The sequence below is a fragment of the Suncus etruscus genome, chromosome 5 (assembly GCF_024139225.1).
Source record: "Suncus etruscus isolate mSunEtr1 chromosome 5, mSunEtr1.pri.cur, whole genome shotgun sequence".
NCBI classification, from domain to species: domain Eukaryota; kingdom Metazoa; phylum Chordata; class Mammalia; order Eulipotyphla; family Soricidae; genus Suncus; species Suncus etruscus.
This window is the reverse complement of record NC_064852.1, coordinates 90,270,982-90,284,513: the sequence shown is the minus strand read 5'-3', so window position 1 is coordinate 90,284,513 and position 13,532 is coordinate 90,270,982. Positions and strand designations below refer to the sequence as shown.

The 13,532-nt window shown below is 50.6% G+C and overlaps 1 protein-coding gene across 1 annotated transcript; it reads left to right on the top strand.

Moving 5' to 3' along the window:
* The first annotated feature begins 345 nt into the window (after positions 1-345).
* HOXD3 (homeobox D3) lies at positions 346-6,283 on the top strand. The gene is made up of 3 exons (XM_049773448.1): positions 346-540; positions 1,851-2,463; positions 5,499-6,283. Exons 2-3 carry the CDS (start codon positions 1,926-1,928, stop codon positions 6,254-6,256), a joined length of 1,296 nt encoding a protein of 431 aa, XP_049629405.1. The 5' UTR covers positions 346-540; positions 1,851-1,925; the 3' UTR covers positions 6,257-6,283.
* Positions 6,284-13,532: the final 7,249 nt, after the last annotated feature.

The following is a 13,532-nucleotide window of genomic DNA, read 5'->3' as shown; positions in this document are numbered from 1 at the left end:
TATACTTTAACTCCTTAGGAGCCTTTCAGAAGAGAGGGTTGTGAGAAGGAAACCCCCATCAAGAGTCAGGGGATACAAAAGGGGTAGAATTTGCCTTCTTTTTTTCTTCTAATTCTATGTCCATTCATCATGCCATGAGAGGTTCTCTAATTGGTTGTGGGTTGGTGGGAGGTGGGGTGGGATGGGAGCCCCAAAGCAGAGGTCAATAGTATCTATTTATACAACAGATGCAGGATTAAAATGATAAAGCTATAATATAAAGCATTCTCAGTTCAAATGGTCTTCGATTACATTAAATAGTATCTATTTAAAAATAGTGGAGAACAAAGCAATGAGTCTTAGAAAAATGTAAATAAAAGGGGAAAAAACACTTTTTAGCCTCAAAATATATCAGAGAGTCTTTAAGCCTTCTTTTTGGTTTTTACTCCTAGTGTATTCATCACATTGTGGACCCCTGGAGCTATCTTGGCTGATTCTCACCTGTCACCAGGAAGTGAACCTGCTGGGTTTCCATGAAAGATGCTGTGATTTTGAAACCAGGTGGGGAAGAAACTTTTTGTTTTGTTTTGTATTTAGACCTCTGGCTGTTCTAAATGGTTTTAAGGAACTTTCTTTTGTTCATCAAAACACCGAGTGGTATAATAATTGGCTAATCAACTATCCATATCCATTCACCTGAACACACTTTTATCAAACTTCTCGCAGGACACTGGGCTGGTTACTAGGAATATATTAATGGATAAGACACAGTATAGTTGCAGAACCAGACATAAACATATAACAGAGGGACTGGAAAAGTGTATAGTTAAGGCACATGCCTCGCATGCTGCTGATCAGGATTCAAAGCACCACGTGGCTTTTCAATTATCATGGGATGTAAATATACTGAAGTTCCTCCTCTACCCCCAGAACTGACAGTGGTTCTGGTGGCCCACTGCAATGCAGGGCATAGCCACCACTTGGGTCTTAGTACTGAACTGTTGGTCTGGTTAGCTTCTATGTGGTTCTGAGACCTCCTGAGCACTCCAAATGGATATAAAGTGTTATGGCCATAACTGCTTTTCCAAGAAATCTCAAAGTTAAATTGACAATCTTGGAGAAGGGAAGATATATCGGGGTTGAAAAACACCCTTGGGTGGAACTGAATTAAAGAGAAGAAAGTCTTTGTGTCTTCAGTCCTCCCTCCCCTGGTTTTCTGTCACACCCAGCAATGTTGATGGATCCTCCTGGCTCCATCTTCAGTGATCTCTACTGGTGATGCTCAGGGGTTATTTTGTGGTGCTTAGAATCTAACTGGAGTTTCCAACATGAGAAGAAACATTTTTTCTCGGGCCTGGAAAGATCAGTGGGTAAGGTCATACAACCTTGCATAATCTTACTCCATTTTGATCCCTAGTGCCACATATGGTTTCTAATGTACTATCAGGAATGATCACTGAGCACAAAGTCAGGAGTAAACCCTGAGTACTGCCCCCACCAAAACAAACAAAAAACATTCAAGAGTCTTCTCATATTTATGAGAAATTCCTCCTGATTCTTTGGGGGGTGGGCACTGCCAGTGGTGTTTAGGGGTTACTCCTGGCTCTATCCTCAAAAATTGCTCCTGGCAGGCTCAGGGGACCATATGGTGTGTCAGGGATTGAGTTTGGGTAAGCCACGTGCAAAGTGAACACTCTACCAGCTGTGCTATATCTCCAACCTCTCTTCCTGATTTTTTTTCAAGGGCTCAAATTGAACTTCAGAAAAATCCCAGGTGCCCCTGTATGGAGCCAGAGTTGGGCTCATACATTTGTATTGACAGGCTTTGCTTATGATGACCCCTCTGGGATCTCTTGCTTTCTTTTCTTCAGGTCACCTGGTACCTGTGTCCTGGTGCTCTCAGGACTTGAAGGCACTGGCTGTAGTGAAGGGAACAGTGGTGGTCAATGTTATTTGAGAAGGGTCACCAGGCCCTGGCGCTTCCTGAATACATGATGCAGAAAGCAGCTTACTATGAAAACCCAGGACTTTTTGGAGGCTATGGCTACAGCAAAGCTACAGATGCTTATGGCTACAGCACCCCCCATCAGCCTTACCCGCCCTCTGCTGCTGCTAACTCACTGGACACTGATTATCCGGGTTCGGCCTGCTCCATCCAGAATTCAGCACCTCTGCACACTCCAGCCCACAAGGGCCCTGAACTCAATGGCAGCTGCATGAGGCCTGGTCCTGGGAACAGCCAGGGAGGAACCGGTGGCAGCCAGCCTCCTGGCCTGAACTCAGAGCAACCAACACAACCTCCACCTCCTCCCCCCACTCTCCCTCCATCCTCCCCCACCAATCCTGGAGGAGGGGGGCCAGCCAAGAAGGCCAAGGGTGGGTCTAATGCTTCTGGCTCTTCAGCCACAATCAGCAAGCAGATCTTCCCCTGGATGAAAGAGTCACGGCAGAACTCCAAGCAGAAGAATAGCTGTGCCACTGCAGGTAGTTCTTTGAAGGGTTTATCCCTGGACTAAGTCCCCCACCATACTTACCCCAATAAGTTAGCTTATTCAGAATCCAGCAGCATCAGACATAGGCATGTAGTCTTAGAGGCCTTGTATCTAAATGACTACTTATATAGAAATTTCTTCTGTCTTTGATTGGAGATATCTACTTACAGTGAAGGGTGCTGGTGCCACTGATGGGCAAACCTTATGTTTAGAACTAGATAGCTCCTCCTTATACTGACAGAATATTGGTCTTATCCTGGGTTGCTGGGGATAACTCAGCTCCTTCTAGCCCCCCTCCCCAGCTCTTCAAACTTGAAGATGTTTTTTTTTTACTTTTGGTTTTTGGGTTAGACCCGGCAGCACCCAGGGGTTACTCCTGGCTCTACATTCAGAAATCGCTCCTGGCAGGCATGGGGGACCATATGGGATGCTGGGATTCGAACCACTCTCCTTCTGCATGCAAGGCATGCATACCTTCATGCTATCTCTCTGGCCCTTAAAGATGGATATTATGTTTCCCAAACACAGGTGGTATATAATACACGCCCCATTTCATTAAAAGCAGAAGGCCTGAGAAGATGACTCAAGGGGCTGGAGTGCATGATTTGCATGCAAGGGCCCTGGGTTTAATACTCCTGTAGCTAATGATTCCTGAGCACTAATCCAGGAGTAGTCTTCTACTACCAATGAATGTGACCCTCAAACCCTTAAATGCAAAATAACTAAAGTCAGTGGCATGCTATGTTAAGAAACCAGCTAAATAGACCAGAGAGATAATTTAGGATTCAGATGTTAGCCTTAGGGGTCGGAGTGATAGCATAGTGGTAGGGTATTTGCCTTGCATGCTGCCAACCTGGGACATACCTGGGTTCGATCCCCAGCATCCCATATGGTCCTCTGAGCCTGCCAGGTGTGATTTCTGAGCACAGAGCCAGGAATAACCCCTGAGCACTGTCAGGTGTGCCCCCCCCAAATAAAGTGAGGTTCCTTTCCTTGAAAATAAAAGATGTTTCCCTTGCATATGGATGATAGCAGTTTGATCCCATTGGCAGTGTATAGTCTCCAGAGAACTGGGAGTAATTCCCAAGCACAGAACCAGGAGTACCCTCTTAGCACTTCTGGGAGTGACCCAAAACTGTCTCAAAAAATCATGCAAAATGCTTTACAAAAATTATTTACCTTTTTATTTTGTTTATGGGCCACACCTGGCAGTGCACAGGGATTAATTACTCCTGGCTCTGCACTCAGGAATTAGCCCTGGTGACTTTGGAGGAGGATAAGGGGTGCTGAGGATGGGACCCAGGTTGGATGCATGTAAGGTAAATGCCCTGCTGTACTATTATAGCTCAGGCCCTGCATTATTTAATTTTACAAAGAAGACTTTGATCATACCTGGTGGTGCTGGGCAGAGGTTACTTCTACTTTAGTGCTGGGGATCAAACTTGGGTTTCTCATATGCACTTAGGACCCAAAGAGATAGTATGGAGTGAGATAGTGTGGAGTGGGGGTAGGGCATCTGCCTTACATGGCTGACCTGGTTAGAGCCTCAGCTCAGCATATGATTCTTTGAGCCTAGCTAGGAGTGTTCCCTGAGCGTGAGCCAGGTGTAAGTCCTGAGCACTGTTCCTAGACCAAACCAAAACATTCATGTGTTTCAACCCTTTGAGCAATATCTGGCCCCCATGAAACAATTTGATGGCTATGATAACATCCTTGCCTTATAGATAAGGAAATTGTTACAAATGATAAGTGACTTGCGCAAGACCCTAAAACCACACACAATGCACTTAAAGATAGAGGCTTTGCAAGGCATAATTATAGAATTTTACTTGGGCCACCTCAGGCCAATTCTCCCCACACCAGTACATTCCTAACAGAAAAAGGCATGTCTTAGGTGGCAAGGATGTGTTCTGAAACAGGATTAGCCTTGGACCTCTCTTCCTGGGAAGGGAGCTCTGGACTGAGTTGCCTGTTGAGCCATTCAGGGCATGTGGAAGATGGGCAGAGCCCGGAGCTTTGAGGCCTGCTGAGGCCTGCTTGCATACAGCCTGCTTGGCTCCTGAGGTGTTTGGACCTTGTGTTCTTTGATTCAGTTTATCTTCAGGTGGATGAACTTTCGTCTATGTCTAGGGCGAGTTGGAGGTCTGGGATGTTGGTTAGTCTGTTATCAAGTCTGAGGCTTGCCTGGCTGCTCCTTGGGGCTGCTGCTTCTAAGGGGAAAGTGTCTTCCGGCCTCTCTGCGCCTTTCCCTGCCCCTCCTTCCGCAGCTCAGGCCCTGGCCCTCCCTCCCAGGAGAAATCCATTTGTCTTCCCAGGGAGGGAGTGGACAAGCTGCTGAGAGGTGGTAGGGGTGGTGGAAGCCAGTGTGGAGGCTGCTGCTCCCAGCAAAGCTAGCCTCAGAAAGCTCCCAGCTGGGCCTCTAAACACTTGGGGGCAATCTTTTTTGATGTCTTATTACCTCCTTGCATTTGGATGCAGAGCCCTGGGTGCTCCTGGGTTGGGGTTGGGGGAGATCTCTGCCCTCAATCAAGATCTCTGCCCTCATCTCCATCCAGTTCCTTGGGGGTGCCTTGCCTAGGAGGTGGCACCTGAGCCAGGCAGGATACAGCAGGACTGGCCTGCACCCCAACCGCAGAGATGGGGAGGCGGGTGATGGAAGACTGGTCCCCTCTTAGACGGCGGGAGGCTTTCCCAGCTGCTCCTAGCCTCTCATTCAACTCCTCCGCGGCCTTGGGAACGGGATGATGGACTGGGCGGCGGGGGAGGGGGCGGGCGGAGCGAGTGGGCCCTGAGCGAGCAGACGGGGGTTTCAGGTACGACTGATAGGTAGGCCTGGGGCCAGCGAGTTCCCTCCCGGAGTCTCCCCTTTCCCACGCCCCTCCCCATCTCCCACCCCGGATGAAGGTGCAGGGAGAGGTGGAGGAAGAGGAGGCAACCGGGGCAGCACCCATCTCCCACCTTGGGTGTTCCCCCCTCCCCCCAGCTAGCTACTCGCTCAACGTTCCCTCTCGTCCCCTCTCTGCCCAGGAGAGAGCTGCGAGGACAAGAGCCCGCCAGGCCCCGCGTCCAAGCGAGTGCGCACGGCGTACACCAGCGCGCAGCTGGTGGAGCTGGAGAAGGAGTTCCACTTCAACCGCTACCTGTGCCGGCCGCGCCGCGTGGAGATGGCCAACCTGCTGAACCTGACGGAGCGCCAGATCAAGATCTGGTTCCAGAATCGCCGCATGAAGTACAAGAAGGACCAGAAGGCCAAAGGCATCCTGCACTCGCCGGCCGGCCAGTCCCCCGAGCGCAGCCCGCCGCTCGGCGGCGCCGCGGGCCATGTGGCCTACTCGGGCCAGCTGCAGCCGGTGCCCGGCCTGGCGTACGACGCGCCCTCGCCGCCCGCCTTCGCCAAGTCGCAGCCCAACATGTACGGCCTGGCCGCCTACACGGCGCCGCTCAGCAGCTGCCTGCCGCAGCAGAAGCGCTACGCCGCGCCCGAGTTCGAGCCGCACCCAATGGCCAGCAACGGCGGCGGCTTCGCCAGCGCCAACCTGCAGGGCAGCCCGGTGTACGTGGGCGGCAACTTCGTCGACTCCATGGCGCCCGCGTCGGGGCCGGTGTTCAACCTGGGCCACCTCTCGCACCCGTCCTCGGCCAGCGTGGACTACAGCTGCGCCGCGCAGATCCCCGGCAACCACCACCACGGACCCTGCGACCCGCACCCGACCTACACGGATCTCTCGGCCCACCACTCGTCTCAGGGACGCCTGCCCGAGGCCCCCAAACTGACGCATCTGTAGCGCTCGCCCTCGGCTCGAACTCGGGGCGCGAATACCTCTTGGGCTGGGGCTAGGGCTGGGGGGCGGGCAGGGCTCTAGGGGACCCACATCTCTCCCTCGCTCTGGCCGGGTCGCCAACTCTCGGGTCTCGGGGCCCCAGGGCGGCCGAAAAATAGCGGGCACCGGGCCTCCCGACTCCGGGCGCTCCCTCCCGACTCCGGGTGAGTCGCCCTAAATCAGCCGCAGAGATCCTGCTCTGTAAGCCTGACAGTGAGTGCCCTAGACCGCGGACCGAGGGACATTAATCTGGTAATGGTGTCCCCCAAGGTAAGTGTGAGATCCGGCGGCGGCGGCGGCGGCGCGCGCCCGCACAGCGACGACCCGAGCTCCGAGAGCCCGGCCCGCATCGAGCTTCGTTGCGGAGTCCTTAATTTATAACCCTCCTTCCTATCCCGTAAGGATTGCATCGGACTCAAACGACCTGTATTTATTATTTGAAGCGAGTCATTTCGTTTCCTCGATTATTTATCCTCGTCTCAATGTATTTATGTGAATATTTGTAGAATTCTCCAGCCGAGCTTAGCAACCCGATCGCAGGCCGCGGGGGGGGGGGGCACGTTTCACCTCTTTAGTACACCCCCCCCCCCGCCCCGTCTGAACTAGTTGAGAGAGTAGTTTTGAACAGTTGTAACCGTGGCTGGTGTTTGTAGTTACTGTAAAGGATTCAGACCGCGAACCGTCCTTGCTGGATAGTCAGGCAGCCCCCGTGGCGTGGCACCACACCCGTGACTCTTTTCTCAACAGCCGTCGCCCTCGCCACAGTTTATTGATTTCAAATTGTCTGGTACTATTTGAACAAATATTTAGAATAAAAAAAAAAAAAGATTCTCAGTCCGAAGCGTGTCTGTGTTAATCACGCACACTTGCAAGTAAGTAGATTGCTTTGCCTTGATTGCACAGGCGCGGTGGAAGCCCCCAGAATAGGCTGTCTTAGAAATGTACATTTCGCATTTATTCGGAATTTAGTGCACAAATTGGTTCGGGCACACTTGAGTACATTCCAGCTATTGACGTTGGGGGCGGGGGAGCCAGAGGATACAGACCTAGAAATGTTCTCTTGGGGTGACTTGCACAGGGCTGCCTGCTGCACCTGATTTGCTGTTTCTACTGCCCTCTTTCTTAGACACAGTCGACTTTTTAAAGATTGTATTTACATTGGGGAAGCCAGAACTCAATTTTCTGTGTTGAACAATAAAACTTAAACTTTGAAGAAAAAAAAACCTGACAATCAAAGACGTTAGAGAAGTTGTAAAGAAGGGTTGAGTTATGAATGAAAAAGCTAAGGTGCAGAGAAAGAATCGGTCATTTGGAAACCTGCACCTCAGTTATTTTCTCTAAGGAATGCTGTGACGACTGTCCCTTTATTGTGGCTGGTCGTTATTTCTAAAGAAAACAAACGTTCCCCATGATGTAAAGTAATAAAAGTTTCATTAATGGAACAAAACAAGTATGAACACCTTGTTTACTTCTGTTTCTTTGTACAAAACAGGCAGAAACGTCTTCAAGGATTTATAACCATTTTGTAAATATTAGTGTGACTTTAGCTAGGGGCGGACAACTTACACCCGATTCTCTGGGAAAGGCACTTGAAAACGCCTTCAGATAAGCTTCAATTCTTTTGTATTTCAGCAAAGTCGGCCCACGCATCTCTATTTGGTTTGACAAATAATGCAACTCCTACTACATCCCGGGTGACACGAGGTGAAATTTCTATTGTGTGGAAATAATTCAACTTCTAATCTTCTGGTGAAACAACAATCCTTTCTATTTGGATGTTTATGTTTTGCTAAATGATGAATCCAAATAATATTTAGTTTCCTTGTTTCTTTGTGCTGTTTTCAAAAAGGCATGTTAGACTGGGAGCGGGAAGGGAATATCCGTCTGCTAAATTTCACTTTATCCACGCAGATTTCAAGTATCCATATTGTAGCAGTGTATCAGCAGAATAAACGACTTCAACAGAAAACATATTTTTACCAACTTTCAAGGCTTAAAATTGTTTTTCTATGAGATTTTCATCCATAGACAGAATTTCTAATTGTCTTGTAAGAAATTATTTTTTAAACTATTAGGGAAATAAAAAAAGAGCTCGCTGCCTTGCCGGGATTTCAACCACCTTCCTTAACTGGCTAAATATTAAATAGATGAATTGTCAGGCTGTTTAGATTCAGGCCGGTTTTCCCTCATCTCCTCTTCCTATCATAAATAATAATAATAATAATAATAATAATAATACATAATGCATCATGGCTCCCGGCGTTTTCCAGTGCGGTATGTTACCGCAGGAGTATCTGCTGAGTCTGCGGGTGTCTGCAAGGCCCCAAGTGTCACCTGCGGCTTAGGGTTTCATGGATTAGACGTTAACCGGTGTCTAGGCTGGCTGACATCAGCTTCCTCTCGCACCCGGAATCCACAGAAGTGCGGGGTTGGGGGGCTCCTCCCCAGGCAGCTGCACTCGCTCTGAGAAGCTCCCTTCTAGGTGGAGGGAGAAAGGGAGGGCTGGGGGGCTGGGGGGTTCACCTGGGCCCACCCAGAACCTTGCTTGCACCCCGGGAGAATGGCTCCTAGAAGCGGGGGTGGCTCGACCTGGAGGGGAGCAAACTCGGCCGCTCCGGGCGCGCGTTGGGGGTGGCAGCAAGTCCTGGGAGTACGCGGCCCTCTCGCCCCGCGGCCCAGACATTTAAAACTTCATAAATTATACACAAGCCGCCTTGGCCTTCGCCATAAATTCTGCTCCTTTGAGCCTGCAATTAGTGTTAGGAAGAGCCCGAGTCTAAACACAAGCAAACGCCCTCGGAAGGCCCCCAGTGCCCTGGATCCAAACCTTCCTTTCTTCTCCCTGCGCCTCCCTCCGGGCCGCCGGTGCCCGAGCTCCCCGCCGCCGCCTCCCCGCCAGCGCCCGGCCGCCACAATAGCGGCTCTGTGGCCCAGGCCCGCCTCTCCGCGCGCTGGGGGAGGGGAGCGCGCCGCCATGGCCTCCGGGCCTGGACCTAGGTCCTCCCGGCCCGGGAACCTGCGGCGGGACAGCGCGAGTGGGCAGGGAGGGAACCCTGGCCCGAAGAGTCTCGGGAGAGCGCACCCAGGCCTGGAGAGGTTGCCCGGGGTAGGGGGGTCCCAGGGGGACGCCTGGAACAGCCCGGGGCTTATGGGAGCAGTCGCGCCATTGTGTGCGCGACAATCCCCCGCGCCGTGGCGGCCACACAAAGGCCGCAAGGGCTGACGTTTGGCGCTGGGAAGGGCCGGCCTCGCGGGGGGCGCGGGTCTCCTTTGCTTCTTTGGCCTAGGCCAGCCGGGCTTTGGGTCTATGGAGGCTGCCTGGTAGGAGGCTGTTTCTTTAGGAACCTGAAGAAAGGGAGATTGGAAGATGTGCCCTGGCCCACAATAGGCCCTAGCAGTCGTTTGAGAGTCCCTGGTTGTTTGCTCAGACCATCGGTGTAAATTAAAAGCAGGGTAGTGTCTGTGTTCGGGGTGTCCAGAGAGCTGGCTGCCAAGACTACCAGGAGAAACTCAGGGCCCACCCTCTTGAGGAGGAGGAAAGCAACCCCAATTGAGTTGGTCAGCTGGGCCGGGCCATGTGGGAACTGGAAATGCCTGGGGAAGCAGTCATGGCCTCTAGAAAATGCTAAAATAGGGCTACTTAGGACATCACTATTTCTTGGCTTTCAGGTCTCAGCCACATCCAGGGGCCTGACAGAGAAAAATCCACCCCTGATGGAATCATTAAGTTAACCATCCATTCGTACCATTTCTTTGTACAGGATTTCAAAGAGGGGTTCACTGGGGAGGAGAAAATAGGAATACTTTCCCCTTGTACAACCCCAAAACTCCTCTGTATCAAAGATACATCAGCAAATTGGCTTGCCAGGCCCCAGAGGTTGCTAACCTTGCTGAACAGGATTTTTCGAATTTCTAACTATAAGGAGTATTAAAAGGTAGTGATTACCTATACTAGCCACTCTCCCTTCTTCCACTCACAGCCTGTAGCAGCTTGGTTGACCCTTGAGTAAAGTGCAGCTTCTCTGCTAGCAAAGTAGCCAGCCTACCCTAGTCTCCATCTGCTGAGGTTTTCATTAGGGAGGGTGAAGAGGAGATGTGTGTGTGTGTGTTTGAATACAAAGAAACAATACTACATTCTGTTTTTTCTCCTGATTTAGGAGGAAGATTTACACCTGCAGTAGTCACAGGCCTGTCTTGATTTTTTGGTTTGGTTTGTTCTTGGACCATACCCAGTTATTCAGTGCTTAATCCTAGCTCTGCACTCAGAGGATCACACTTGGCAGAATAGAAGGAACATTTGTGGTGGCAGGGATGGAACCCGGGTTGGCCATGTGCAAGGCAAGTGCCTTACCCATTCTATTGATCCCGCACAACTAGTTTTGATTTTATTTTCAGAATTAGCTGAAACTTCCTTCTCAAATCAAGAGTTGGTTAATCCTAGTAACAGATCTTCATGTTCATCTTCATGTGAGAGTTCTTGGCATTGCTGTGGTCCTGGTAGAAGCTGTAATAAAAGAAGAGGATCAATAAAAGTTTATAACTATGAAATAAAAATAACAAGAGGTGAGAAGTGGAAGGCCCCATCTCACAAGCTTACAGTAGCATAACTTCATGGTTCTGCAACTTGCCAGTGAGACTTCCATCTCCAGAGTAGGGGCTGAGTCACATAGCCAATAACACTAATCTCCATAGAGGATTGACCTCTTAATTCTCTCTTGCAGAAGGCTTGGGTGAGAGAAGTAAAAGGGCAGATAAACCTTTCCTACACTGGTAAGGTGCCGGTAGATATCACCTGAGCATAAAAAAAAAAAAAAAAAAAAAAAACCTTACTTCTGTATCCTTGTCTTCTACTTGGGCTACAATTGTCCTTATCTCTGTGGCCTGAGGCAGATGCCAAATGAGTTTATACACCTGGTCTGTTGCCCAAGCCCAAACACTTTCACCAGGCCAAGCACTTTTACCTTAGAAAGTTGGAACTGCAGAGACCATCCAAAACCCCTTTCCAGTCTGGTCTGGCGGGAAGTACAAAAGGTTTCCATACATGGAAGTTCCAAGACAATGAGTGGGGCTGCCAGTCATTTTTCAGGAGCCGAAGATCTGCAAGATGGAAGATCTATCTTGTGGCAAAGTATCCAAACTGGTTCCTATAGCTGCTAGTCTGGGCCAGTGTTATTGAAGAGTAGAATGGGGAGACATGAAAATAGGGTTGTAACCTGAGTAAAAGTCCGAGTGGGGGCATCTTGACCAAGTCTGGCGAGAGCCCTGGCCTAGGCTCAATGCTTTTCACTGTTCAGGAGGCAGGGCCAGAGCAGGCCTCGAAGGCCTGTTGGACTGCAGCATCTAGCTCAAGAGGAGAGGAGCCTCTGGAGGAGGAGGAGTGGGGGTGGGGGGGAGGGCTTCTGATGACTATTGTTCACAGCGCTGCCCTACTAAGGAACGCTCAGTCTCTTCCAGTCTCCTTCCCCGTAGCAGAGAGGGAAAGGGAGTCAGCAGCTTCAAGAGGTGGGAGCGGTTACCGAGCTCTCTCACTCTGCTGCCCCCCTGGGGCAGCCACGACGCCATCCTCGAGGCCGGCAGAGCCCACACAATGGGAGCCCCCCAGACATCTGGGGACCTGGGAACACTCCAGGAGGGGGGGCCGGGAGGGCCTAGATCTGTGCACCTCTAGTCCGCCCCCCCAGGGGAAACAATAGCGGCCACCACCCCACGGCGGGCGGTCTGGGCACAGTGGGCGGCTGGGTGGGCCCTAGGGGGCTCCGCGCGTGCTCGGTGCTGGCTTTGGGGCGAGGGCTGGGTGCTTGCTGTTGCGAGCACCGGGACCACCATCAGCGGAAAGACCAGTGGTGAGTTCCTCGCCAACCCACGCAGCGTCTGGGGAGGGGGCTGGGGGCTCGGGGTTCTCGGTGTGCGTCTGGGGTCGGTGGGGGCTGGGAGATGAGTCCTATTAAGAGTTCATCAATCACCCCGTGTGCACTCTTCGCTCGACAGCGGTTCCTCCTGCTTCAGAGCAAGTCTGGGCCAGCTGGGATCCGACCAAGAAACCAAATCGCAAGCCGAGGAGACGCTGGCGCACGGGGCGAGCGCGACCAGGGGTGCACCCGCTGGCCCGTTCTCAGGGGCTGGTCGCCTCGACTTCCGAACGCAGGGGTAACCCCCCCACACACACACATACACACGCCTTACCTAGATCCCTGGTGATTTGACCCCCTCCTCGTGGACTCACTCACTGACACCCTCAAATCCAGCTCTAAACACAGGATTAGAAAATTCCCAAGGGGTCAGGAGGTTCTCGCCTACACAGCTTTAAGAGTTGTTAAAAAAAACAACGATGTCCCGAGGGGCAAGAATCCACTGAACTAGTTTAGTTTCCTTCGATTCCCGAAAGATAATTTGTGTAGGAGGAAACGGAGTAAAGTCGCAGCTGAACTTGGAACTACACTTGAATGCCATTACAAATAATAAAAAATAGACTTGAAACACCAACCGCAACCACACGTCTCTTCTCTCTTTTCTGGAGTAAGGGAAGGGACTTTTCACTTGCCTTTAACATACTTACTGGCTGAAAGTTTCGGGGTGAGGTGGGGAGTGGGGGAAAGGGAGGTGTCAATAATTAGCATTAGAACCAAAGAAGATTTGAGGGAGAGAATTAGCCTAACATTCTCACACCCTTGAGTGATACATTATTTATCTGGTCAAGTCTAAGAAAATTCTGTTAGAAGATGAAAATGGTTTGTTTGTTTTTTTAATCTGAGTAACATCAGTAAAGTTTCTGAAGTTAGTTAAATGTGCCCTCTGGATGTATAGATAAATGTACACACAAGATCTCTCTCTCTCTCTCTCTCTCTCTCTCTCTCTCTCTCTCTCTCTCTCTCTCTCTCTCTCACACACACACACACACACACACAGAGTTATAATCTTCCTAATCTCATCTTTTGGGTGGCAATCAATTTGCTTTGCAGAAGTGTTCTAGCCTTTTGCTTCAGATAGCTAAAAACGGAAACACTCCGCCTTGTACTGCTCTGAAATTGTTTTGGGTTAACATCAGGGGTACTCAAGGTTTCTACCTGGCTCTAGACTCAGAAAATTACTCCTGGTGGGCTCAGGGGACCATATGGAATACTGGGGGTCAAATCTAGGGTTGGCTGTGTATAAGGCAAGTGCCATACCCACTACTATTGTTCTAGCTCTGTTCTGAAATATTAAGCAATTTAAACAGTAGTCCTGTTGCCCTTTGTTCAGA

Coding starts and splice junctions, on each gene's coding strand:
- HOXD3 (XM_049773448.1), top strand. CDS start 1,926: ATGTTATTTGAGAAGGGTCACCAGGCCCTGGCGCTTCCTGAATACATG. Junction 2,464..5,498: donor GAATAGCTGTGCCACTGCAG/GTAGTTCTTTGA, acceptor CTCTCTGCCCAG/GAGAGAGCTGCGAGGACAAG.